We start from the raw sequence: 25,634 nt of genomic DNA on the forward strand, positions 1-25,634 counted from the left end.
TAAATGTCTGTTACAATATCAAGTTAAGAAACGCTGTTTTCTTACTTGTAGTGTTTGATTTTAACAACATGGCTCATTTGTCATTGTTTTCTCTATTCCAAAGTCTGGGTGAGTGATTTAACCACCAAATGAAGAAACGAGTAGCCTCCCCCCCATGCGCATACACACACACACACACACACACACACACACAACAGAGGAAACTGCCCTTCCTTTGTTAATATAACAAGAGAAACAGTAAAAACAATCAATCACAACTATGTGAAGAAGTTATTTTAAGCACAAATACAAGAAGGAACAATAAAAATGCAATTAAAATTTGCTGTATGAAAATAATAATATTCCATTGCTCCAAGCTTTTTTGAGTTAAATTTCCCTGTCTTGGGGGCAGTGACTACACTAATGACATTGCTTGCCCCGAAGGATTTCCCACTTCCTCCAAAGCTGTAACTTTTTCTCTCTCTTTCTCCCCCTTCCTATTACTGTCACTAGAGAGTGTGGAATGATATGTTCAAGAAAATTCTTGCCTTGAGGCCAAATTGTGTTTCCTTTGCACTTGGACTTCCATTTATTCCACTAAATTTCCTTACACTTAATTTTTAAAAGAGCTGAGAGAGTTCATTTCCCAAACAGCTGACAAGAACCATGATCCATGAAAGCAAACAAAGTGGCACTTGGTGACCATTTTTGCTACCATTATAAAACTCTTACAGTACAAACTCTGACTCTACATTCTGCTCTTTATTATTCTGATACAGTAATCAGAATATGTTAATACTCCCATGATACCCATCCAGAGCCAGGAACCGGTTTATCTTAATTGCACTTTAGCCTTAAGCATATTAAATGCAACTTGATTATAAAATGCATGTGAATTGCCATAATAAATTTCTTGGCAAGATTTCCAAACATCAAGTAAGGAAATCTATAATCTCCTAGTCTGGCTCTTTGCTGACTTGCCAGGTAACTTTGTATAAAGGCTGTTGCCTCTCCACACCTCCCTTTCTCAGCCAATAAACTAGTAATAATAGATTTGTCTAGCACTCAAGAATGGCTGCAAGACACTTCTTTATTCTTGGACAGCATTTTGCAAATGGCAATCCGCCTTTAGGCTAAATATGTCAAAATGATGCTTCAGCATGTGTTGTTGGGGTGATTTTTTTTTTAATTTCAATTTCACAAATTCAGTGGTGTCATCAATCAGTCCTCTTGATAGCTCACAGTTTAGCAGTGTACATATGCTGCCTTGTGTTCAGTTCATGCATCCATGTCTTGCCCCACAATTTGACTGTCTGTATTTTCACAGTATTAACACCATTCCAGGCACAGAAAGCTTAATGAATATACACTGATGAATGGATTCACTGGCTGAAAGTGCTAAAAACTCTGATCTGCTGACTTGACGGGTTTGTACTAACTGCAAAGGGTTTACCCTAACTGGTGGGTACCAGGCTTGCCCAACCCCTATGCATTCCAAATCAGTTCCTCCATTTCACAGAGTGTAAACCCCTTTTTCACCAAGGTGTTCAGGGGCAGGCCCAAGAAGCAGGAAGAGCACTCACACACGGGTTTGCTCCCAAGATTGCCTCCAAAACTCCTCTGGAAGATATCCAACCAATAGGATGGGCACAAAAGATGTCACAGATAGAGCGAAAACTTACTCAGCCTTGAACTTGGTATAGAGCCCACTGGAAGAGAATTCTAAGTAGGAAAATGGATGAAAGTAGTTACTTTTTCTTCAGTAATGAGAAGCAATGCTCACTTGTTGTTGTTCTTAGGTGTCATCAAGTCAGGTCTGACTTACAGTGACCACAGATAAAACGGAAAGAAACACTGCCTGGTCCTGCACCATCCTCAACACTGTTGACATGTTTGAACCCACTGTTGCAGCCACTGTGTCAATCCATCTCACTGATGGTCTTCCTTTTCTTTGCTGACCCTTTACCGTGCCAAGCATGATATCCTTAGCCAGGGACGGGTCCCTCCTGATAACATGTCCAAAGTACACTAGATGAAGTCCCGCCATTCTTGCTTTGGGACCTCATTTGCTGATGTGGCACAACTCAAAATGAGAAGAAACAGCTGCAAACATCCATTATTGATCAGAAGATAGGATGTATAAAGTATGAATCTAGGAAAATTGGAAGTTATCAAAAATGAAATGGAATGCATAAAGATTAATATCCTAGGCATTAGTGAGCTGAAATGGACTGGTATTGGCCATTTTGAATCAGAAAATTATATGGTCTACTGTGCTGAGAATAACAAATTGAAGAGCAATGGCATCACATTCATCCTCAAAAACAACATTTCAAGATCTACCCTGAAGTACGAAGCTTTCAGTGATAGGATAACATCCATATTCCTACAGGGAAGACCAGCTAATTTGACAATTATTCAAAATTACACACCAACCACTGAGGCCAAAGATGAAGAAATTGAAAATCTTCACCAACTTCTGCAGTCTGTAATTGATCAAATATGCAATCAACATGCATTGATAATTACTATTGATTGGAATGAGAAAGGTAGAAACAAAGAAGAAGGAAAATAGTTGGAAAATATGACCTGGGTGATAGAAACAACACCAGAGATCACATGATCGAATTTTGCTACTAGACCAACGACTTCATCATTGGAAATACTCTTTTCAACAAAATACAGTGACTATACATGCCGACCTTGGAAGATGGAATATCCAGGAATCATATCGACTACATCTGTGGAAAGAGGCAATGGAGAAGCTCAATATCATCAGTCAGAACAAGGCCAAGGGCCAATTGCAGAACAATCAATTGTTCCTGTGTAAGTTCAAGTTGAAGCTGAAGAAAATTAGAGCAAGTTCATGAGAGCCAAAATACAACCTTCAGTATATCCCACCTGAATTCAGAGACCATCTCAAGAATAGATTTGATGCACTGAACACTAATGTCCTAAGACCATATCAGTGTGGAAGGACATCAGACATGAAGAAAGCAAGGCGTCATTAGAAAGACAGGAAAGAAAGAAAACATCAAAATGGTTGTCAGAAGAGACTCTGAAACTTGCCCTTGAATGTAAACCAACTGAAAGAAAGGATGAAGTAAAAGAGCGAACAGAAGATTTCAAAGGGCAGCTCACGAAGACAAAGTGAAGTATTATAATGAAATGTGCAAAGTCCTGGAGTGAGAAAAGCAAAAGGGAAGAACAAAGTCAGCATTTCTCAAGCAGAGAGAACTAAAGAAAAATTCCCAGCCTCAAGTCACAATACTGAAGGATTCTAAGGGGAAAATATTGAATGATACAGGAAGCATCAAAAGAAGATTGAAGGCAAACACAGAGTCATAGTACCAAAAAGAATTGCTTGACATTCAACCATTTCAGGAGGTAGCGTATGATCAAGAAGTGATGGTACTGAAGGAAGAAGGCCAGGCTGCACTGAAGGTATTGGTGAAAAACAAGGCTCCAGGAACTGACTTAATGCCAATTGAGATGTTTCAACAAAGGGATACAGTGTGGAGGTGCTCAATTGTCTGGCTACCTGGCCACCCAACAGGAAGAGATCCATACCTGTGCCCATTCCAAAGAAAGATGATCCAACAGAATGTGGAAATTATTGAATAATATCATACGCAAGTAAAATTTTGCTGAAGATCATTCAAAAGTCGTTGCAGCATTACATCGACAGGGAACTGCCAGAAATTCAAGCCAGATTCCCAAGAAGACATAGAATTAGGGATATCATTGCTGATGTCAGATGGATCTTGACTGAAAACAGAGACTACCAAAAAGATGTTTACCTGTGTTTTATTGACTGTACAAAGACATTCAACTGTGTGGATCATAACAAATTATGGATAATATTACAAAGAACAGGAATCCCAGAACACTTAATTGGGCTTATGAGAAACATGTACATAGGCCAAGAGGAGTTGTTCAAACAGACCAAGGGGATACCGTGTGGTTTAAAATCAGGAAAAGTGTGTGTCAGGGCTGTATCTTTCACCATATTTATTCATTTTGTATGCTGAGCAAACAATACGAGAAACAGGACTACATGAGAAGACTGCAGTATCTGGACTGGAGGAAGACTCACTAACAACCTGCAATATGCAGACAACATAACCTTGCTTGCTAAAAGTGAAGAGGACTTGAAGCACTTACTGTTGAAGATCAAAGACTACAGCCATCAGTATGGATTGCACCTCAACATAAAGAAAATAAAAATCCTCACATCTGGACCAGTAAGCAACATCATTATAAACAGAGAAAAGATCGAAGTTGTCAAGGATTTCATTTTACTTGAATCCACAATCAACGCCCATGGAAGCAGCAGTCAAGAATCAAACAATGTATTACATTGGGCATATCTGCAAAAAACCTCTTCAAGGTGCTAAAAAGCAAAGATGTTTCTTTGAGGACTAAGATGTGCCTGACCCAAGCCACGGTAGTTTCAATTTCCCCATATGCATGCAAAAGCTGGACAATGGATAAGGAAGACCAAAGAAGAATTGATGCCTTTAAATTGGTTTGGCAAAGAATATTGAATGTACCATGGACTGCCAGAAGAATGAATGGATCTGTCTTGGAAGAAGTCAGCCAGAGTGCTTGGTGCAAGCGAGGACGGCGAGACTTTGTCTCACGTATTTTAGACATGTTATCAGGAAGGACTAGTCCCTGGAAGACATCATGCTTGGTAAGGTAGAGGGTCAGTGAAGAAGAGGAAGACCCTCAACTAGATGTTTGACACAGTGGCTGCAACACTGGGCTCAAACCTAACAATGATTATGAGGATGGTGCAGGATGGAGCAGTGTTTGCTGTGAGTTGGAACCAACTGGACAGCATCTAACAAACAAAGGAAACAAATGCCTAGGATATTTATCTTTATGCATTCCATTTCAGTTTTGACAACTTCCAATTTTCCTAGATTCATACTTTGTACACTCCACATTCCAACTATTAGTATATGTTTGCAGCTGTTTCTTCTCATTTTGAGTCAAGCCACATCAGCAAATGAAGGTCCCAAAAGCTTTACTTTGTCCACATCATTAAGGTCGACTCTCTTTGAAGCAGCAGCTCTTCCCCAGTCATATATTGAGTGCCTTCCAACCTGAGGGGCTCATCTTCCAGCACTATATCAATGTTCTCCTGCTTTTCATAAGTTTTTCACCGGCCAATTTTATTTTAGAATAGCCAGGTCCTTCTTCCTAGTCTGTCTTAGTCTGGAAGGTCTGCTGAAACCTGTCCACCATGGATGACCCTGCTGGTATTTGAAATATCAGTGGCATAACTTCCAGCATCACAGCAACACACAAGCCACCACCACGGTACAACAAAGTGACAGACAAGTGGTAGAATGCTCACTACCACTTTGAAATTTTTTTTTTTTAAATCTAGGAGCTCAAAGTAGCACGTGTGTTATCTGATTCATCCTCTTATCTGCTTTGAACAATTGGATACAAGTACTATCTTCCCCTTAACACCAGACAGAATAGTTAGGAAACGTGCCTGCAACCTATTTCCGTATTAGCCAGGAACAGAATGGTATACAGAGAACTGCAGTACTTTCACAAAACTTCCAAATATATGGGCTCTTCCTAGTCTGCCGGCTCACCTGCTGAAGTCAGCTGCATGCTTAGACCACAAACATATGTTATCACTCTAAAAAGCACCCTGATGGCCTGACAGTGGCCAATCTAACATATCCAGGATTCACAACTTTTTTATTTTTTTTTTTAAAAAAGGAAACATCTCAGTGTTGGTTGATTCGAGTGCCCTCATGTGTCTCAACAGAGTAATGTCACTTTAGATATTCCAAATGGCTGTTTTTTTTTTCTTTTCAATTTTTTATATTTTATTATTTTAGTTTTTGTTGAGAATTTACACAGAAAAGCATACACTAATTCAGTAATTTCTACATGTACAATTCTGTGATATTGATTCCATTCTTTGAGCTATGCCACCATTCTCACCCTCCTTTTCTGAGTTGTTCCTCCTCCATTAACGTAAGCTTACTGCCCCTTAAGTTTCCTATCTAATCTTTCAAGTTGCTGTTGTCAGATTGATCCCATACAGATTTTAAAAGAGCATAATGCTCAAGGCAGACATTCTGTACTAATTAAGCTAAACTATTGTTTGGTTTTAAGAAGATTTCAAGGGATATTTTTGGTGTAAGGTATAAAGATTATCTCAGGGCAATACTTTTGGGGTTTCATCCAGCATCCATGGCTCTAGAAAGTCTGGGTTCCATGAGAATTTAATGACAGAATCCACGACAGACAAATATTCTTCACCCTTTCTTCAGGAGCCTTACATGAAACTCTGAAGATTTCCAGGCTGCCTTTTTTTTTTTGGACTGTGAATTTGTCCTCCCTGATCTAAAGTGACATCGTAATTCATACCTGAAAGAATGAGAAGAAAATGGTAACAGGACTAGAGGCTAATTTCAACTCACCTGTTTGGGTTTAAACACGTTAGGTTGTCCTGTCTGTTTCTTTCTCCCTCTACTCTGCCTCCAGGGGCAGTGCCGTAAGCATGTAAGCCACCTCCACCACCACAGTGGTCACTCAACTGAAAAAGAACCTGAGCTACTATTATAATAAGCAACTCTCATTGTAGCTCCATGGCATTCTTCTCTCTGGGCCCTGGGTTCCCCCTGTGGAAAAGAAAATGGCAGTTCTTTTTTCACAACAGGTGAAAAAGCGTCTATAGCAATGCCTGGCGTACATTACAGTAGACAGGCACCCAGTGATTATTAGTTGGGTCCAAAGCTGCAAACTCTATTCCAACCCACTTGCCATATTTTATTTCCAGAAAACAGATACTATTCCTCATATACAACATTCATTCTTTAAAAAGTAGGTTGGGAATTCATGGAGCACACGAAAACGTGAGCCATTTCTCTGCACTTCCCACAGACCTGACCTAGTGCCAGGTAAACAGAGTAACCCTCTATAAACCCGTGAGGGTAGGGTGGAATTTCTCCTTTTGGTTTTTTGGGGTTTTGGGTTTTATTATATTTTCTCCGTTTTTTCCTTTGGCAAAGTTTAAAACAATCAAAGACAAATCAAGAGGCACAGATTCATTTAAGAATTTGGGGTCATCCACAGAGAAAACCTGGTATCCTCATGTAAAGATGAAAATATTTATTTTCTCCTTATCTTCCTCCTGTCCCTCCTCCTTTTTCGTGAGGCTGAATAAGGCATGACTCAAAAGCCGAGCAGTGCAGTCAGGGCCAGGGTTCCCAAAGGAGAACCATTCAACCTTGGTCACTATGTCAGACCAACCTGGGTAAGCTTTTTACTGTGGTAACAATAACAACAACAGAAAAGAAAACAATTATCAAGAACCCATGTTCTTGGGGCTCCTCTCACCAAAAAGGCAAAGAGCCAATCACCACTTAACACTAAGCTAGCCAAATCCAACAAAGCCCCGGAGATTTTTGGATTTAGCTTCTCGCTGAACTCATGCCAGCCTTGCACGGGCACAGCCAGGGCATCAACACTCAGCCTTAGGTGTTGGCAGCTTCTCCCACCCACTCCTTAGCACTTTCCCTGCTCAGGGCCAATGGCAAAGGCTACCTCCCTTCCCACCCACTGCACCTGGAGGTACGGCCACCTCACATGGCCAGGCTTGGGAAGGCTCCTCATCTGCCTGAGTTGCAGGCCAGTCCTTTTGTTAGGTGACTCTACTACCTTAAAAGAATATCAGAAAGGACCTGTCTAACGGAGATGCTAGGTAGTCCTGTCAATGAAAAATCATAACTAATAAAAGGGAAGGAGAAAGCCCTGATGTGTACTATCTCCATTACATTAAATTGGAAGAAAGAGTATTTTTGAATAAAGTTCTTAGATTAATTGAAATTTTCTATTTTATTTAAAACACCCCTCATATTTATCTCCTTTCCTTTCCTACCACTGCCTTCTTTGTCCAGGACCTCACCACTATAAACTAACTGCTCTTATAGCCTCCTTTCCTTTCTTCCTGCAAACTACCATGAATATCATCAAAAGGTCTTCCAAAAACACTAATTTCAACACATTATTCAACAATTCCTACTCAAGAACCTTTAATGACTCCCTGTTGCTGGCAGTATAAAATTCAAATTCCGGAAACTGATGTTCAAACTCCTCTACGTTGTCTTATGCCCCAAAGAGATGTTACAAAGGGACCACACATCACCTCCAGAGTTCCTAAGACTTTTTTTTTATCATTGTTGTATCAAAGTCCTAGACAAGAAGACCGTGCGTATGGACATTCCGATATTCTTCCACACAGACACCTGGGAAGAAGCTTTGCACTGGGTATTTCCACTTAGACTTTGTCTCTCTCCCTTGAAGCTGTCGAATGTATTCATGCCCATGTTAATTACATTCAGTCCAATGTGGCTGACTATTATTGGATTTCTTCAAATGACATTATGAGACACTTTGCACACCTAACAATTAGCCTCCTGCCACAGGGCAGTAAATGAGTGAAATAAGGAGGAACAATAAACCAATACCAGAAAAAACACAAAATACATCCTGATACTTGTAGGACATCATGTTCCAGTGGAAGCACCAGAGAATTGGCAAACCAATGTGTCTGCTGAGAGGCACACCCCTACAAAGCCAGTAGACCAACAGAAGCAAAATGTAACAAGAGAAAAAAATGGCGCAGGCTATAACAATGGAATAATGGCTACAGAGATAGAGGATGCTAAGGAATACAAATCAAGATCTTCAGGGAGAATATGCATCTGTCCTCTTCTTCCCCTTCTGAAAGAGAACACTGAACTGCTATATTTTATTGCCATATGTCTACCATTCCTGCCAAAGGCAATAAAACACCTCTGAGCTTTCCAGAACAAAAACTTTTTAAAACATGAAATATTGTAGCTTTTTCCTAAATTCTTAAAAAGCAATAACAGTGGCTCACATCCTTTCCCCCCAGTACTTCTTTAAGGATCCTTCCACGAAGACTCCCCCCCCCGCCCCGTCTCTAGCCAATGTTGACCATTCCCAGGTCTTACCATACAACATCCTGACATCTGCAACCTTAAAGAAGTATGAATGAGGTTGGCCAATTTGCCAACTTAACTACAAGCTCCTCTAGGACAAGAATCACCACTTTTCCTTTTTCTACATGTCTTGCCTTTTACCCTCCCCAACTCACCTTTTAGCATCCAGCCCAGAAGAAGCCATAAACAGATACTCGAGAAATACTAATATTGTTCAGTCCACCTAAGTTGAAATGTATTCATTATGATGAAAATCTGAAAATCCCCGGCTTTTTTTTCTCTTACTTTAGATATTTCCTGTATCCTTTATTCCTTCTGTTCCTTTTTCGAGTAGAATAAACATCCATGTTTCCTAAACAACCTTTTTTGGATTGTTGAAATGGCAAATGTTTTGTTACCTATGTATTGACCACAATAAAAATTCATAAATAAGTAAACAAAGAACCTCTTTTTTGCAAGGGGTGCTATAATCAACCAGCAAACCCACTCCCTCCACACATCCAGAGCTGATTATTGGTTTGGTTTCCAGTTAATAGAGTTGGCACTCTTCCTGCAACTTTTGTGTGAAGACTTTAGGATTTAAATGGAAGCTCCTGGCTCTGCTTCTTTGCAAGATCATCCTGCCCCTGTCTGTATCAATCACCAATGGCCCTTTCTCATCTACCTCCTGAAAATTTTAAAAGGATTTATTCCTTAATCCCTCCATCTTACCCTAGCCTTCAGTGACCACATTTATACCCTAAGAAGACCTCTCTTGGCTCTTTAGTCGTCTTTACAAGTTAGGGACAAGCCTCAGTGATGATTACAGCCTGCTTGTAAGAAATATGAGCTTCTATACTAGGCACAATTTCTGATTCCATTGTAATTTTCCCATTAAGTCTAGAGCTTATCAGTCTTCTCTCTTACACATTCTGGTCTTTTCCTACCCCTTCTTCCCAGCCCAGCCTGTCCCTTCCCCCCAAGAAATGAACTGGTTTACCCAGCAGGTTTAGTCTTGCTTTGGCCAGCTTATTGTTTCAACGTGATTATGAAGTTGCTGGGCTTAAATACACAGTTTATTAATTTTCAGGCATTCATGATGTCTCCCTGTTAAGTGTGGTGTGTGTAAGTGTGCCTTTGTGTACTTATGGTGGCTAACACTTCTAGGGTTTGCAATTCTGCCGGTGACTGAAGAAATGGAGTCAAAGTTAATTTGCATTGCTGAATAATCACACGGTTTTAGAAGTATAAGAAATGCTGGGGTCCAACTTTAGCATTTTATAGATTGGAAAGCAGCCGTATAGCAAGGTAAAAGGACTTGACCAGGGTCTTAGAGTTAACCAATATGAGAACTGGGGCCACAGCTCAGAGCTGCCATCTCTCAGTCTAGCAGGGTCATATACATGTCCTCTCCAGGGCTTATATATGTGAGTGAGAACTCAGTACGCCCACATACAACAAAAATACATCATAGACCTGAGGATACAAACATGCAGAGAAAATGGGGAGGTACTGAGTATGTAGTTTACAACACAGAAAGCACGCTGTTAAAATTAGAGTCAAACTGCTGCAGTTACCTTCAATTAGAATCCAAAGAGTTGATCCCTTCCCATCTTGCCCATGCCACCCATTTCCCCCCAACCAGCTCATAAAAAACGATGGACGTATTTGAAAAAGCCCCTTGGAGAGATTCTCATACGATTTTCCTTTGGTTTGATCAATACAACGTTTATCCCTAATTCCATAAAAGTAGCTTTTTCACACGTCTATGCACACACATTCACGCACACATAAAACGTTGCCAGCAGGTACTTTTAATTTGCTGGAAAATATTTCTAAGAAGTCAAAAGCCCCAGCTGAATGAGTGTGCCCTCCTATTGGCTAGTCAGACCAGCTGAGGGACCTGATTGGTCCCTGATCCAGAGGACCGATAAGAACGGCTATAAAATCCCTGGGTGCAGCTCTTGGGCCCCCAGTTTGCAAAAGCCAGAGGTGCAAGAAGCAGCGACTGCAGCAGCAGCAGTAACAGCAGCAGAAGCGTCAGCAGGAGCAGCAACAAAAAAACCCTCATCAAATCCTCACCTAAGCCTTCAGTGTATCCAGATCCACATCTTCACTCAAGCCGGGAGAGGGAGCGAGGAAAGGGGGGGAGGAAAAAAAAAAAAAAAAAAAACCCAACAACTTAGCGAAAACTTCTCAGAGAATGCTCCAAAACTCAGCAGTGCTCCTGGTGCTGGTGATCAGTGCTTCTGCAACCCATGAGACGGAGCAGAATGACTCTGTGAGCCCCAGGAAATCCCGGGTGGCAGCTCAGAACTCAGGTAAGCCACAAACCCAGGACCGGTTTCTCCCCCAAAGAGCTGTCCTCATTTGCCTCTCGCTTTTGCAACTGTGTCTGTGACGGCTGATCTTGATAATAAATGTGCTTCATGCCTGATGGCAATAAACTGCCAGTGTAATCCAATAGCCTTAGGAAGTGGAGCTCCTTTGTTTAATAAATTGCATGCAACTAACGAAGAAGCTGGGCGCTCTGCTGAGGGTATTTCATTGCATAAGCCTAGCCTGATTGCCTGAAATCTGGCACGTACCCTCTTGGGGGGGAGGGGGTGGGGAAAGGCTTGAATGTTGGCATGCTTCAAAGCGCTCTCTATACTTTGCAGAAGCTGGTCTTAAGGTGAGACACAGCTTGTATGATGATGTTCCTCTTACCCTTAAGATCCTATAACTTGACATCCCTGCCTCGCTTGGGGACACACAGAAAAGCTCCCTCTGCAGACTGATTTACCCAACCCGAGCCCTCAAGTCTGACAAATCCAGGGTGGATTCAGAGAAAACTCTATACATCCCACCCCCACCACTGCTCCTTCTCTCACTCCCGGCTCCCAGGCTCCATTCAATCACTGGTGCTGCCCATGGCCAGAGAGCCCCTTGAAAAAGAGTTATTTGTGAAATGCAGCAGCTGTTTCTCCCCGGGAAAGGTCTCCCTTAAGTCCTGACTCCTGGAGCAGTTCATTGTGTACCATCTTGGCCTCTAAAGGGAAAGAGCCATTAGGAAGATGCATTGACACCTCCGCCTTTCGACTTCTCTTGCCCCACTCGCTCCTCTTCTATTACTGCCCTCTCTGCCCCAACTGTCAGCAAAGACGGGATGGCAGGTGTCAAAATGCTGCAGCCGATGCTCCCTTGGAAGAGCACAGGTCCCCGGCGAGAGGAGGGCATTTGCTTCACTTCCTTTTGTACTTAGTTGCTATAGTGATTCACAATTTGAGCTTGCCTAAAACAATAGCAGCCCTAATGCATATTAAAACTGCTTAAAGCAAAGTTATAATTTGAACCCGTGGAAATATATAATTAGGGAAATGACTTGTAACATCCCAGAGGCTGCGGGTGGTGGGAGGGGGTGGGGAAGCCTAACTGAACCCTGCTTTTGATCTCAGAGGAGAACCCTATGGTATGAAGGCTGCAGATCACTTCTTGCCGAGCTGCCTGCCAGAACACCCCCCTTCTGTAGGAGAGAAATTACTTTTATGGGAGATCTGATCCAGAATGTAGAAAGCCTCATGCAAGTTCTTTGCGGTTTTCTTCCAGTCTTGCACAAGGGGTGCCTCAGCCTTTTTATTCCACACCTGTGTTTCTCTTTAAAAAGCGGGGGAGGGCTTTTAATATGAGAGATTATACATATCTCTAAGCACTGTCCTGTGGTGGGGGGTTAGGGTGAAACATGAGCCGATCAGATTTTTTTCTGCCAATATGAAGGTAAGTTAAATGCCCTAAATCAGAAGAGTCTCCAAGTGGACTCCTGGCAAATCCTTCTCCACTATTTAGACTAAAATTTCTCCTCCTTGCTCTGGAGTGAGTTTTTGGAAGCCAGATGGATTCCTGGCCCTCCCACCTTGCCTTGTAACCTTGTTACAGGGTGCCTTGCCTTCAGCTTTCCCATGCTTTCAAGCTTCAAGGGATGACCTCTGGTTCTATAAACTGGTTCTATAGAGCTGCTTAAAAGCCACTGTGCATTCCATGAACTCCCATCTTACTTCTCCAGCCACTAAAATGGTGAGACTAAGGAAATGTGTCTCAGAGAAAGACTCATTCCCTCTCCTTCATGTTGCTCTGGTTCTTATAAGCCAAAGGGGCCTGCCTGGCCCCTTTCTTCTCACTCTCATGCTCCATTTTGAGTAAACCCATCTACTGACCCCACCATGGACTTCTAGGATAAGTTCTTCTGACTCCTTGTCCCTGCGTTTTGCCTCTGCACCCACCTGACCCCACTGAATCGCCCTATCTGACCTAGATTGGATGGATTTGTCTCTTCCAGCTGAAGTGGTTCGCTGCCTCAACAGTGCTCTGCAGGTTGGCTGTGGGGCTTTTGCATGCCTGGAAAACTCCACCTGTGACACAGATGGGATGTACGACATCTGTAAATCCTTCTTGTACAGCGCTGCTAAATTTGACACTCAGGTAATAAGACCTTGACCCCTGCTCCTGCTTGCTGCTTGTCTTTAACAGTGTGCTAGGCTATTGTTCTTATGAACCAGTCTTGTAAGCAACGAGCTCTGTTTCTCAGTCTCCCCACTTCTCAGCATGTGCACACACACACACACACCTTGTCCAGGAATTAAGTTCTGTATAAGACACTTTCCCAGTCACTCTAACACATGATCTGTAATGCTGTAACAGAAGCAGTCTTATAAGGGGAACAGTGATGAGCAAAAAATCTTTTCCCCTTCAAGAGGAAATAAAATGTTCTTCCAACGAAGTTCTTCTTACTGTGTGATCAGCATACTAGCTTACACCTTGAATTATCAAAGACGCAATCCCAAGAAGACAAAACCATATTGTGGCTATTTTACAGTTACAGGGTGGTTGAGTTAGGTTCATCTCTCTCTCTCTCTCTTCTTTTTTTCTTTTTCCTCATCTCATTTCATTTCTGTGTAGCTCAATTTTCACAGTAGCCTAAAGGAGTAGGGACATTTTTTTTTTTATCCTCAGTCACAGCACAGCTTTCTCGTTACAAGGACATGCAAATGCCATGGTACAGTGCGAAGGCAAGCGCCCTTCCAAAACCAAAAAACTTACTGCCATTGGGTCGATTCCAACTCATAGAGTCTCTATAGCACAGAGTAGAACTGCCCCATAGAGTTTCCAAGGCATGGCTGGTGGATTCAGACTGCCAACCTTTGGTTAGCAGCCAAGCTTTTAACCACTGTGCCATCGGGGCTCCTTAGGTTCTCCGTATTGTATGCCCCATTCTCTTTTGTCAGGTCAAGCTAAAGCTTTTCTTCCTATGCCCCCTCCTTGGCAGGGAAAAGCATTTGTCAAAGAGAGCTTAAAGTGCATCGCCAATGGGGTTACCTCCAAGGTCTTCCTCGCCATTCGGAGGTGCTCCACTTTCCAGAGGATGATTGCTGAGGTGCAGGAGGAGTGCTACAGCAAGCTGAATGTGTGCAGCATAGCCAAGAGGAACCCCGAAGCCATCACTGAAGTCGTTCAGCTTCCCAATCACTTTTCCAACAGGTACAAAATGAGTCCATGTTTTTGTAATTGGAAGGGTGGGAGAGTTGGCTAGAGGAGCCAGGCAGAGAAGGGAGGTAAAATTACCACAGTCACCCTCTTATTTTAGTTTGCAGTCTTCCAGCTTGTGCAGGAAAAAATATGTTTGTGATTGGTTGTGACAGCTTAGGCAGCCTGGATTTTTTTCCCACTGTGATAGGAAAAGTCTTCCCATGCATCTAACAAAAAGCTTCATCTGCAGCATCACTGGGCGCATTTTCATTGCCTGTTTTCTTGCTGCAAGCTTGAAGGGAATTGTGAAGTTTCTGGTAACAAGCTTTTGAAACATCAAATTTGGCTGAAATCATGACTATGTAGCAGCATAATTGACCATTATAAAAATTCTGGTCAAAATGTCATAATGCAGACTTCTAAATCTGCACCTGTTTTGTATGAGTCCTTAGCCTACTCAGGTATATCACTGACTGGTTTAGAACAAATCATCTCAATTCCCTGGGATTCAGATTTCCTGTGCAGAAAGTGAAAGATGATTCCATGTTCCCTTCCACTCTATTCCAGTCATTCCATTCCTCTATTCCAAGATTTTCTGAAATGATATTCTGGTGGCTGCCCAAATCACAGTCCACACATTCTCATCTTAGGATTCTAATACGACTAAAAGCCACTGAACTAGTACTACCTGAGCATCATGCCTTCTGGGCCCCAAGTTTACGCTCTTTACCAGCCGTGATAACACATGATGCTCCTGATGGATGAGGACTGACATCCTCCCCCATGTACATGGCTGGAAGAATCCTCAGCGGAACAAGGCTTTCCCATCTGTGATCAAGTTAAGAGAGATGCTGATGGGGCTAGGGTAAAGGTGTGGCAGAGACAGTGCGGGCTGGTCAAGTTTAGCTATCGTGAAGCCTACTGTGATGCTCCACAGCCTAAAACTTGACTCCCAATCCTAAAAGTTTATGATCTTTTGACTCTCTAGTCAATAAGCACATATTTACAAAGACCAGTCCTATGCATGTTACTCTGAGTGTCTAAGAGTTATCACTGATTTATCTGATTATTCCTTGGCAAATGCTGCCACCCTCCTTTAAATAGTGTCAACAGCCAAGTCCTTCTGAGGCTTATAGGTGACTTAGGCATGTACATAGCTAGAAGACAGCAAAGTAACTCCTCCTTAGGGAAAGATTAAGGCCCCTCACATAAAAATCTTTGTAAAGCTTCTGATTCACCCTTAAGAACCCCTAACTGCAGTTCAGTGCTCTTCGGTCCTTGGAAGTGGCTCTATTGTGGAGATCTAACTTATATGCTTAGAGCAGGAAAACCAAATCCACTAATCTTTTAAATGACCTGTCTCTTTAGATCGACCTTGGTTTTAAAATTATCCAAGAAGATTCTTGTTGCATCTGGGGGAAAAAAAAAAAAAAAACTGGCAAATCATTGTAGACTCCCTTCGTCATAAGGAAAGGAAATAACTCTTTTAGTCAGATAGGAGCTAGGGGCTAAGTATGTGTTTGTATGCGGGGTGGGAGCGTGGTTAGCAAGGCCATCATTCCAAGTTTAGATCTTTAAGAATCCTGTGACAATTCATGATCTATAATATAACATGTAACTAATTTTGAGGCAACACTGATCTCCATTTTCAACTGAAGTAGTATCTTCCATTAGGAAAGGAGAGGTCTTATAGATAGGATAGAAGGATGGATGATACAGGTTCCAGACTGGTGACTCCAGGTTATCTAAGAAAAGACAAGTAAAAGGAGTTTTAACCAGGCCATTATTCCTTTTAATGGGTGTCTTATTTTCACTATCTTTAGAAAATGGTCACAAAGAAAGTCTCGTTAGTTCTCTTTTTCATCTTAGGGGACTCACACTTACTAGGAAAGGTTGGTGAACAACAACCAAAAAAAAAAAAAAATGGCCGGCACTTGAAGACCAAAATCTTCCACTCAACTCTTACCTTTCTCCAATTATTTCACTTCAACTGGCTAATATTATTCCTGTTTAGGACTGTAGAGATTTCCGGTTCCACGCTGGGCTTGACTTGCTCTATTTAGGCTCCTCACTCTCCCGAAACATCCTGCTTTCCCAGCCTCTGTCCCACCATAGACACACGCTAAGCTGGTGCCAATTGGCACCGAATTGTGAAAGGAAGTAGTTACAGGTTCATTCCACCTTCCTGTGACTTATCTAACATGAGATTTGGGGCTGGGAGAATCCAAAGCCTGTGACTGGACTAGGAGCTAGCACAGGGAAGTTTTCCATGGGAAAAATGCATCTAGAAGAGAAAGGATGGCTGAGTGTCCCCCTGGCTGAATTTGCAAACTATACTGTCAACCATGATGGAAGCAATACAACTGATCGGACAGGTAGGGAAGTGTGAGGATGGGGAAGCAATTCCACCAGTCCAGATCCAGGGTGGGAAAACTGACAAAGCTTCCAACTCTCTAGGGCATGGATAGGGAACAGGAAACAGAAGAATAATATTGATCAAGGGAAACAAAGGACTATTTATAAACCCTCACACAGAACGTTCCTAAGCAGTATGTGTGTATTTGGGTAAGCATGGCTGAAACAGTAGCTATGGAAAATATCTGATCTTATTATTTACCAAGAAAAAAAAAAAAAAAAGAAATCAGTGGTGGAATTTTCAAAGTGGGAAGAAAGAAACAAGCCCAGAAAAGTCCTTCTAGGCTGGGTGATCGGAACACAGCCCACCCAGGCTTTGCGGCACACCTCCCAAGCCCCCATAAGAAACATCCCTAGAAACACAGAATTTCATAGCCGGAGATCACCAAAGAGGTTATTCAGACTAGCTGCCTGGTTTTACTAATTAAAGGATGGAGGCCCAGAGAGTGGTAGTGATCTGCTGAAGGTCACACAGCTAGCGAACGATAGCCTTAGGTCTAAAACTCACATGGCCTTGAGCCAAGATATTTGATTTCTACTTAAAAATGGCAGCCAACAAAACCTGCAGGAAACATCCACAATCCAAAAATAGATTACTGAGCACAATTGAATATATGTGCACCATGGTGATCAACAATTAAATTCATTTTCATTCTCTCCCTAAAAGAGAAAGTATGCCTTACCAATTACTATAGTAACAACAGGACTTGGCACAAAAAGTGCTCAATAATATGTGACACTTGTTAAATCAACCTTTTCTGGAGACACAATTCCTTAAGTAATCCATCTCAGTGATTTAGAGGAAAGGTCTTCCTCACTGACCAACACAATCCCAGAGGTAAATGCCATATCCCAGCCCTTCGTGGAGATGCATGGAATTAACTGATTGCTCCCTCTAGCAAAATGTGTTGACCTAAAGGCAACAAGACAAGTTTTCCAACTTTGGAGGAGCTTTTTTTTTTTTTTTTATTAGTGGAGCCACGGACTTTTTTCCTATTCCCAGGAACTCTCCGAGCCTGACCACTGAGCTTAACAAAGCTCAATGAGGGAAGCAGGTAAGGGTGGTTGTGGGAGGTCACTAAGAGCAGTCAGGCTGGCATGAGTCATCATCAAAAAAATACCACAGGATCAGGTGTCATAGGTGGGCCAACAGAGAGAGCAGTTAGAAAGGTAGGAGCACTAGATAAAGAGAACAGACCCTTAAACAAAGTGGGGCCAGAGGGAAGCTTCCAGCCTTAAGAGGCAAGGTTAGCCACAGAAGCTTAGTTTCCTTAATGGAATTAGACTTCCTCATCCAGACAAGTGCTTTCAGTGTTGATATCTGAGGAAGGACCTCGTTTTCCAGTCCATTGGAGGGCTCATATGAAGTGAATAGTACTTTTAGAAGTAGCAGGGTTAAATTCTAAGTCATAAAGTCCTTATTGGAGTATAAACGGACCATCAGAAGCCTTATCCTCTATGATCTATTCACCCTCTAAAACAGACACAGAGACCCAGAGAACCCAGGTTCTAGCAGAACCCAGGACTAGGGGGATGCCTGGAGAACTATGTGGGCGTGTAGGTGTCTGTAGCTGTTGGTATAGTTTATTCTCAAGTTTTCCACAACCAGCTTTCTCCCCATTTCCCCATACAAGGGAGCTCTGCTTTGGCTCATGTGCTTTATAATTCCAAAGGTTGGAAAACATTCTTCTGTGCCAGAGAATCCCAAATTTAGCAACAGCTGGATATAATCCTCCCTTGAGGAAGGGGTATAGCCAGGATCTGTCCGCAAGCCAGACACAGAACTTGTCTTTCTATCCCCACCTTTGTTCTGCTCACCCACAGAAGGGTGACCGTTTTGCTTCATTACCTACGTTCTACTCGATTTACTGTACATCCTTGAAAGGACTTCTTTTGAGGGTTAAGTTATTCTGGAAAGATGTTTGATCCTGTGCTCTGTAAGGTGAGTTAAAAATAAACAGGTTTCTTTTCACAGAAGATCCTGTGGTCTGAGAGGTCCTCAGACTCCTCTGAGCAAAGGGTCTCCATATAAATACTGCAGGTCATCGTCATCAGAGGGTCTCTTATTAGTGAACACGGAGCTAATGGACTTTGGCAACTGCCACCTCAAAATGGAGCAAAAGTATCCCAACCCAAACTGGAAAATACCTGAACTGTCTTCCCAAAGAACAGCACAGACAACTTTTATGCTATAAATATTAGACAGTGTGATCTTTTCTGAGCCATGACACCTAGCTTCACTGTTTGGAATGCTTAAAGAAATTGCACCAAAGATGAAGTTAGCTTATATCAAATACAAGGTTTTTTGTAAAATTTACCAGGAAAAAAAAAGTAACTGTCGAGTCCGTTCTGACTCATGGAGACCCCGTATGTGCAGAGTAACATGGCTCCATAGGGTTTTCAAGGCTATGACCTTTTGGAAGCAAACTGCCAGGCTTTTCTTCTGAGGCACCTCTGGATGGGTTCAAACTGCCGACTTTTTGGTTAGTCCAGGGACTCCTAAAACTTACCATACCTGTAACCCATCGACACTGAGTTAATTCCAACACACAGGGACCCCATAATGGCAGACTAGAACTGCCCCATAAAGTTTCTAAGGCTGTAATCTTTACAGGGAGCCCTGGTGGTGCAGTGGTTAAGCACTTGGCTGCTAACCAAAAGGTGGGTGGTTGGAACCCATCAACTGCTCCACAGGAGAAAGATGTGGCAGTCTGCTTCTGTATAGATTTTAAAAAAAGAACCAAAGCCATTGCCATCAAGTCGATTCCGACTCATAGCAACCCTAAAGGACAGAGCACAACTGCCCCATAGGGTTACCAAGGACCGACTAGTGAATTGGAACTGCCAGCCTTTTGGTTAGCAGCCATAGCTCTTAACCACTGCGCCCAGGGCTCCTCTGTAAAGATTACAGCCTTAGAAATTCTATGGGGCAGTTTTCCTCTGTCCTATAGGGTTCCTCTGAGTTCAGAATCAACTTGATGGCAATGGGTTTGGTTTTTTGTTTTTTAATCTTTATGGAAGCAGACTGCCACATCTGTCCCCTGTAGAGCAGCTCGTGGGCTCAAACAGCCAACCTTTCACTTAGTAGCCAAGCGCTTAACTTAACCACAGCGCCACCTGGGCTCATAGATTTACCATACCTACAGGGAATCGTGGAAACCCTGGTGGTGTGGTGGTTAAGAAATATGACTGCTAATGAAAAGGTCAGCAGTTCGAATTCTCCAGGCACTCCTTGGAAACCCTGTGGGGCAGTTCTACTCTGTCTTACAGGGGCGCTATGAGCCGGAATCAACTCAACGGCAATGGATAGGTAGGTAGGCACAAGGAATCATGACTTACTGGAGAGAATTATATTTTTAAAAATCCATATCCTCAGTGGCCACAAAATAAACCAAGAAACTTAAAGTGAGGGGGTAATATAGCACTACAGCAGTGTACTATGAGGGTATAGAAATAAGTACACAGATTACTTTTTTTTTCCTCCCAAATTACCTTCAAGGAGTTTCCAGTCTAATTAAGACAACAAAACCATTACAAGCCATCACATGCTAATCTGTATGGTGTTCCTAAGAAGTTCAAGAAAGGAAAAGACCAGCAAAAGCTAGAGCAGTAGGAGAAGGCTTCATTGGGTTACTGAAGAACCCTTAAAGATCACCAGTATTTTAATTTAATTATCTTTATTGCCTGGCACTTTGGCCTTCTGACTATACTATACCTTTGGAGGGAGACCGAAAATGTGGTCAGTCAACAGCATTCATCAAGGCTGGCTAAGCATATGATATGGAAATTAGATTTAGTAGAAAAATGCATGAGGCATAGAAGACAGAAGCCATCCTTTTAAAAGGGAAGTATGGTCAGAATAGGCACTCATATGCACCTACGCCCACACACACACAACCGAGATTAAGGAATATTGCAAAAAGGCATCAAAATAACTCAAATTCATGTGCAATGATTATTAATATGAGTGCCGAGTGTTGGAATCATCTCATTATATGTGACTAAGTCTTGTTTCTACTACTAACCCATCTTATAACCTTGGAGAAGTCACTTCAGCTCTCCCACCTTAGCTGCTTCTCTGTAAAATGAGAGAGTTGAACTAGTCACTAACTGATCTCTGTGGCCCCACCTAGCTCCATGAGTCTATGCTTCTAAAAATTTTAGACAATGCAATCAGCCTACTAGGCAAAGTTATGATCTAAGTCTCCTGAGCTCTAAACATGAAAGACATTGCATTGTATTATAAATTCGGGAGCATATGCACTCAAACTAAGAAGACGCTGGGTAAGGCTTAGGAGCAAAAAGCCACCTTTAGCTGATGAACTAGTTCTCTTTTCATGGTCTGGCCATTTGGGATGAGTCTTAGCTGGAGCCTGGGGTCTTGCCTTGCTCTCACTGAATGATGATAGCACTGCCCTCTTTCCCAATGCAGATACTATAACAGACTTGTCCGAAGCCTATTGGAATGTGATGAAGACACAGTCAGCACAATCAGAGACAGCCTGATGGAGAAAATCGGGCCCAACATGGCCAGCCTCTTCCATATTCTGCAGACAGACCACTGTGCCCAACTACACCCACGAGCTGACTTCAACAGGAGGCGCACCAACGAGCCGCAGAAGCTAAAAGTCCTCCTCAGGAACCTCCGAGGTGAGGGGACCGCTCCCTCCCACATAAAGCGCACCTCCCACGAGAGTGCATAACCAGGGAGAGGTGTTCACAACCTCACCAAACCAGTATCGTTTTAGGGATGTTAATATACCAACTTTAAGTGTACTGTGCCTGGTTTGATTTTTTAAAGTAGTTCCTATTTTCTATCCCCCTTAAAGAAAATTGCATGAAACTAGGCTTCTGTAATCAATACCCCAACATTCTGCAATGGCAGCATTCCCACAAACAGAATACATGTGATCTTCCTGCCTCTCCTCTCTAATCACCTTCCTTTACCACGTCCTTCCCCAGTTGCCCTCAAACTACCCTCAAACTCAAAACATTCATGTAATTCCCAAGTAATTGTAATCTGAAGATGTGGAGCCCTTTAGAATGGTTGCCCCAGTAGTGTTAGCTGATAAGAAACAACTTAATTTAAATGCATGTCTTAAAAGCTCATAAAGATGTTAAATGGAATTCGTGTTATGAATCTGTGCTGGCCATGGACGAATATGAATGTCATGTTTGAATTCTTGATCTCTAATGAGCTAGTGTCTTATGGTCTTGATCCTCCAATGTCTAATTTCCTTTCCAACACATTTACCAAATTGCTCAAGCCTGGCTCTCCAACCAGACTTTGAGCCTGCATCTTCTTGCATCTAGTGAAAAACAAAAAGCTAACATCTTTATGTACTGTAACTGCTCAGAGCTTTAAAAGTATCTTTAACAATTGTCTTAAAACCAGAGAATCTTAAGGTCTAACTGTGGAATATAAATAGCTGAAAACTAATGTACTGTACATAAATTCCAGAGGACTCTGCTTAAACAAAGCAGTATATAATAACTTTATTGCATATAGATTTAGTTTTGTAACTTAGCTTTATTTTTCTTTTTCTGGGAATGGAATAACTATCTCACTTCCAGATATCCACATAAATGCTCCTTGTGGCCTTTTTTATAACTAAGGGGGTAGAGGTAGTTTTACTCAACATCAAAACTTAAGATGGGCCTGTATGAATAGGAAAAACCAACAGGTTTATCTGAAGGACCCCAGGTAAGATGTTAATCTCCCAGCCCACCTCAACCCAGAGGCTACTCTTGACTTAGACCTATCCTGAAACATTTTGACACATCCAACTGGGAATTATGTGAACCAAAAAGAGCATCCCTTTGGGCTTGAACCACTTACAGTGTGATAAGGCCTATACCGTGGAAAGTGGCAGTTCTTAATTTGCCACCTTTTATCAGCACCCTGTACACTGAGAAAATGACGACAGGGTGGGAAGCTTCCCATTAAGTCAATCAGGAATGAGTCAATCAGCCTTTGGGTCTTTAGTATGGGGGACTTGGGGCTGAGGGGGTATAAATAATCCTGGGCTGTCCAGCCTTAATAGACTCCTCTTGTATTTTTGTCCTGTAGCACTCTGCCTGCCAAAGTAGTCCTGGCAGCTGGGCCATCTCTGTAGGATTGCAAAACCAGAAAGAGGGAAAAATAGAGCTGGTGGTTTGATCATTTCTGCCGTGATGTTTACAAGATGGCGGCCACCAAAGCCAAATGAGTAACCTATCTATGAACAACAGTAGTTTCTCAGGGTCACTGTCCTTGAACCCAACAGTCCCTTATGAGTGTCACTACCCACCAAAGGTCAATGTTGAGAGAGGAAGAGGGAGGAGGGGTATGACTGTAGGGGCCACTCCAAACTCGCTTAGATAGAAACTATTGGTGCTTGACTCTCACTAGGCTAAACTCAAGATTTGACCAAATCTAGTGATAAGGATCCTGGTGGGAGGAGGGAGGGCACATCTCCAGAAAAATGAAAAAGCAATACTACTTTACCATAAAGCCTTTAAAACCAGTAACGTGCTGCTCAAGGACCAAGAGCAATTGCAACAGACCCAGCAGCAGCAGCACGGATGTGGCTGCCTTTGTTCCCACACAGCCTCTAAGCGTGCTGACATCAGATTGTTAAGGGCATTTTTATACTCAGAACTGTCCCACCCCCAGGTCCCCAAATATATGGACACTGCCTTAGCCTCTTGAAAATCAGGTAGACCATATTCTAAGTTGATTCTCTCCCTCCTCAACCCTACCCTCCACTCCCAGGCAAGGCTGACTTCTCTGAACCAGAAAAGCTATTGAAGTTTGTGTGTTGTGTCCATTTCGTAAACCCACTAAGCCAGGACCCCAATGCGATAATTAGTTCATGAATATTCCTAGCAAAAGTCTCTCTTACTTCAGTCCAGTGGATTCTCTTCTTTGCTGAGACTTCTTCAAATTGTGGTACCCTCCCCCTATTTCTCACAATGATATTTATATATGTATCTACAATACATATATCTACACATATGGAAAGAAGCAGTTCTCACAATGTTGCTAGTTTTTTGCTTCTCTTTTTCCTACCCTTCTCCCTCTAACTCCCCCTTGAACTTCCAAAGCTTCCTCTTATGTTTTCTGCACAGAGTGATTAGGGGGCTGACCTAGACCAGTTTGCATGATTCTTCTATTGTGATTTGGTTGCACTTTAGACATGTTTGTGCCATTATATTTGCATTGTGTATTTATAATTTAAATGATATTTAGGTTTTTTGGCTGAGTACTGGAATAAACAGTGAGCATATCTGGTATATGTCATTATTTATTGTTAAATTACATTTTTAAGCTCCATGTGCATATAAAGGTTATGAAACATATCATGGTAATGACAGATGCAAGTTATTTTATTTGCTTATTTTTATAATTAAAGATGCCATAGCATAATATGAAGCCTTTGGTGAATTCCTTCTAAGATAAAAATAATAATAATAAAGTGTTAAGTTTTATCCGTTTCTTTTCCCCAATGTCTTTCATTGTTATTTTTTAAAAACTTCTTGAATGAGAATTTCTGGGCACAAAGATCCTGGCTGGTTAGTTTCTTTAAAGTCACTATTCTGTGAAGTGAATATCATACAGCAATAGTAAAAACCAAAAAAAACCAAACCCAGTGCCATCGAGTCAATTCCGACTCACGGCGACCCTATAGGACAGAGTGGAAATGCCCCACAGAGTTTCCAAGGAGTGCCTGGTGGATTCAAACTGCCGACCCTTTGATTAGCAGCCGTAGCACTTACCCACTGCACCACTAGGGTTTCCATAGCAATAGTATAATATAGTAAATATATAAATGGCTATAGTTTAAATCAACATTTTCTACATTTCCTTAAAACCTTTTAGTGGCTTCCATTACCTTCACAATAAAATTAAGCCCAAACTCCTTACAAGCTTGGGAGAACCTTCACGGTCTGGGCGCTGACTTATCGCTCACTTTTCCTCCCGGTCAGGGAACTCTACACTCCAGCCACAGGGCTGTCCTGGAAAAGATTGTGCTCTCTCTCTGACTTTCAGGCCCTTATTTGTGCTGTTACCACTTTCTGAAAGACTTTTCCCTCCAGCCTTTGCTTAGACTAGAGGCATCTTACCAGCAGGGAGTTTTGGTCACCAGGATGTCCCCACCACTGAAAGAGCACCCAGCTGGCAGGACACCCTTAATATTTTAAATGAGTGATTTAGAAACGGTCAGAAGAGGGGTGAAAGACAATTGAATCAATGTGACAAGGGAGGCAGATAGCTTTGTGGTTCAAGGATCCAGCTCTGGAGTCAGACTTCTGAGGTTTGCGGTCTGGCTCTGTGACTTTTTCACAATGGAATGTCAGTCTGACTAGTTGCTTAATCTCACAGTGCATCAGTTTGTTTCTCTGTAAAATGGGGATAATGATAGCCATCTCGTAGGGTTGTTATAAGGAGATAAAATAAGTGAAGGACTTACAATATGTTCAATACACTACTGGAAAAAAAAAATTTTTTTGCCATCAAATTGATTCCAACTCATGGCAAACCCATGTGTGTCAGAGTAAAACTGTGCTCCATGAGGTTTTCAGTGGCTGTGACCCTTAGAAAGTAGACTACCAGCCCTTTATTTTCAGGCAATTCTGCATGGATTTGAACCTCCAACCTTTCAGTTGGTAGCCAAGCATTTAACTGTGTGCACCAACCAAGGGGCTGAATACATTAAAATGCCCAATAAAATGTTAGCTATTATTTTAAGTAGAGGAAATGGGAGAAAAAAAGGG

The 25,634-nt window shown here is 42.1% G+C and overlaps 1 protein-coding gene across 1 annotated transcript; it reads left to right on the forward strand.

The window, feature by feature from the left end:
• The first annotated feature begins 10,951 nt into the window (after positions 1-10,951).
• STC1 (stanniocalcin 1) lies at positions 10,952-24,270 on the forward strand. Its single transcript, XM_049866541.1, has 4 exons — positions 10,952-11,281; positions 13,276-13,418; positions 14,263-14,474; positions 21,310-24,270. The coding sequence occupies exons 1-4, from the start codon at positions 11,164-11,166 to the stop codon at positions 21,578-21,580; spliced, it is 744 nt and encodes a 247-aa protein (XP_049722498.1). The 5' UTR covers positions 10,952-11,163; the 3' UTR covers positions 21,581-24,270.
• Positions 24,271-25,634: the final 1,364 nt, after the last annotated feature.

Source organism: Elephas maximus, chromosome 22, assembly GCF_024166365.1.
Source record: "Elephas maximus indicus isolate mEleMax1 chromosome 22, mEleMax1 primary haplotype, whole genome shotgun sequence".
Taxonomy (NCBI): domain Eukaryota; kingdom Metazoa; phylum Chordata; class Mammalia; order Proboscidea; family Elephantidae; genus Elephas; species Elephas maximus.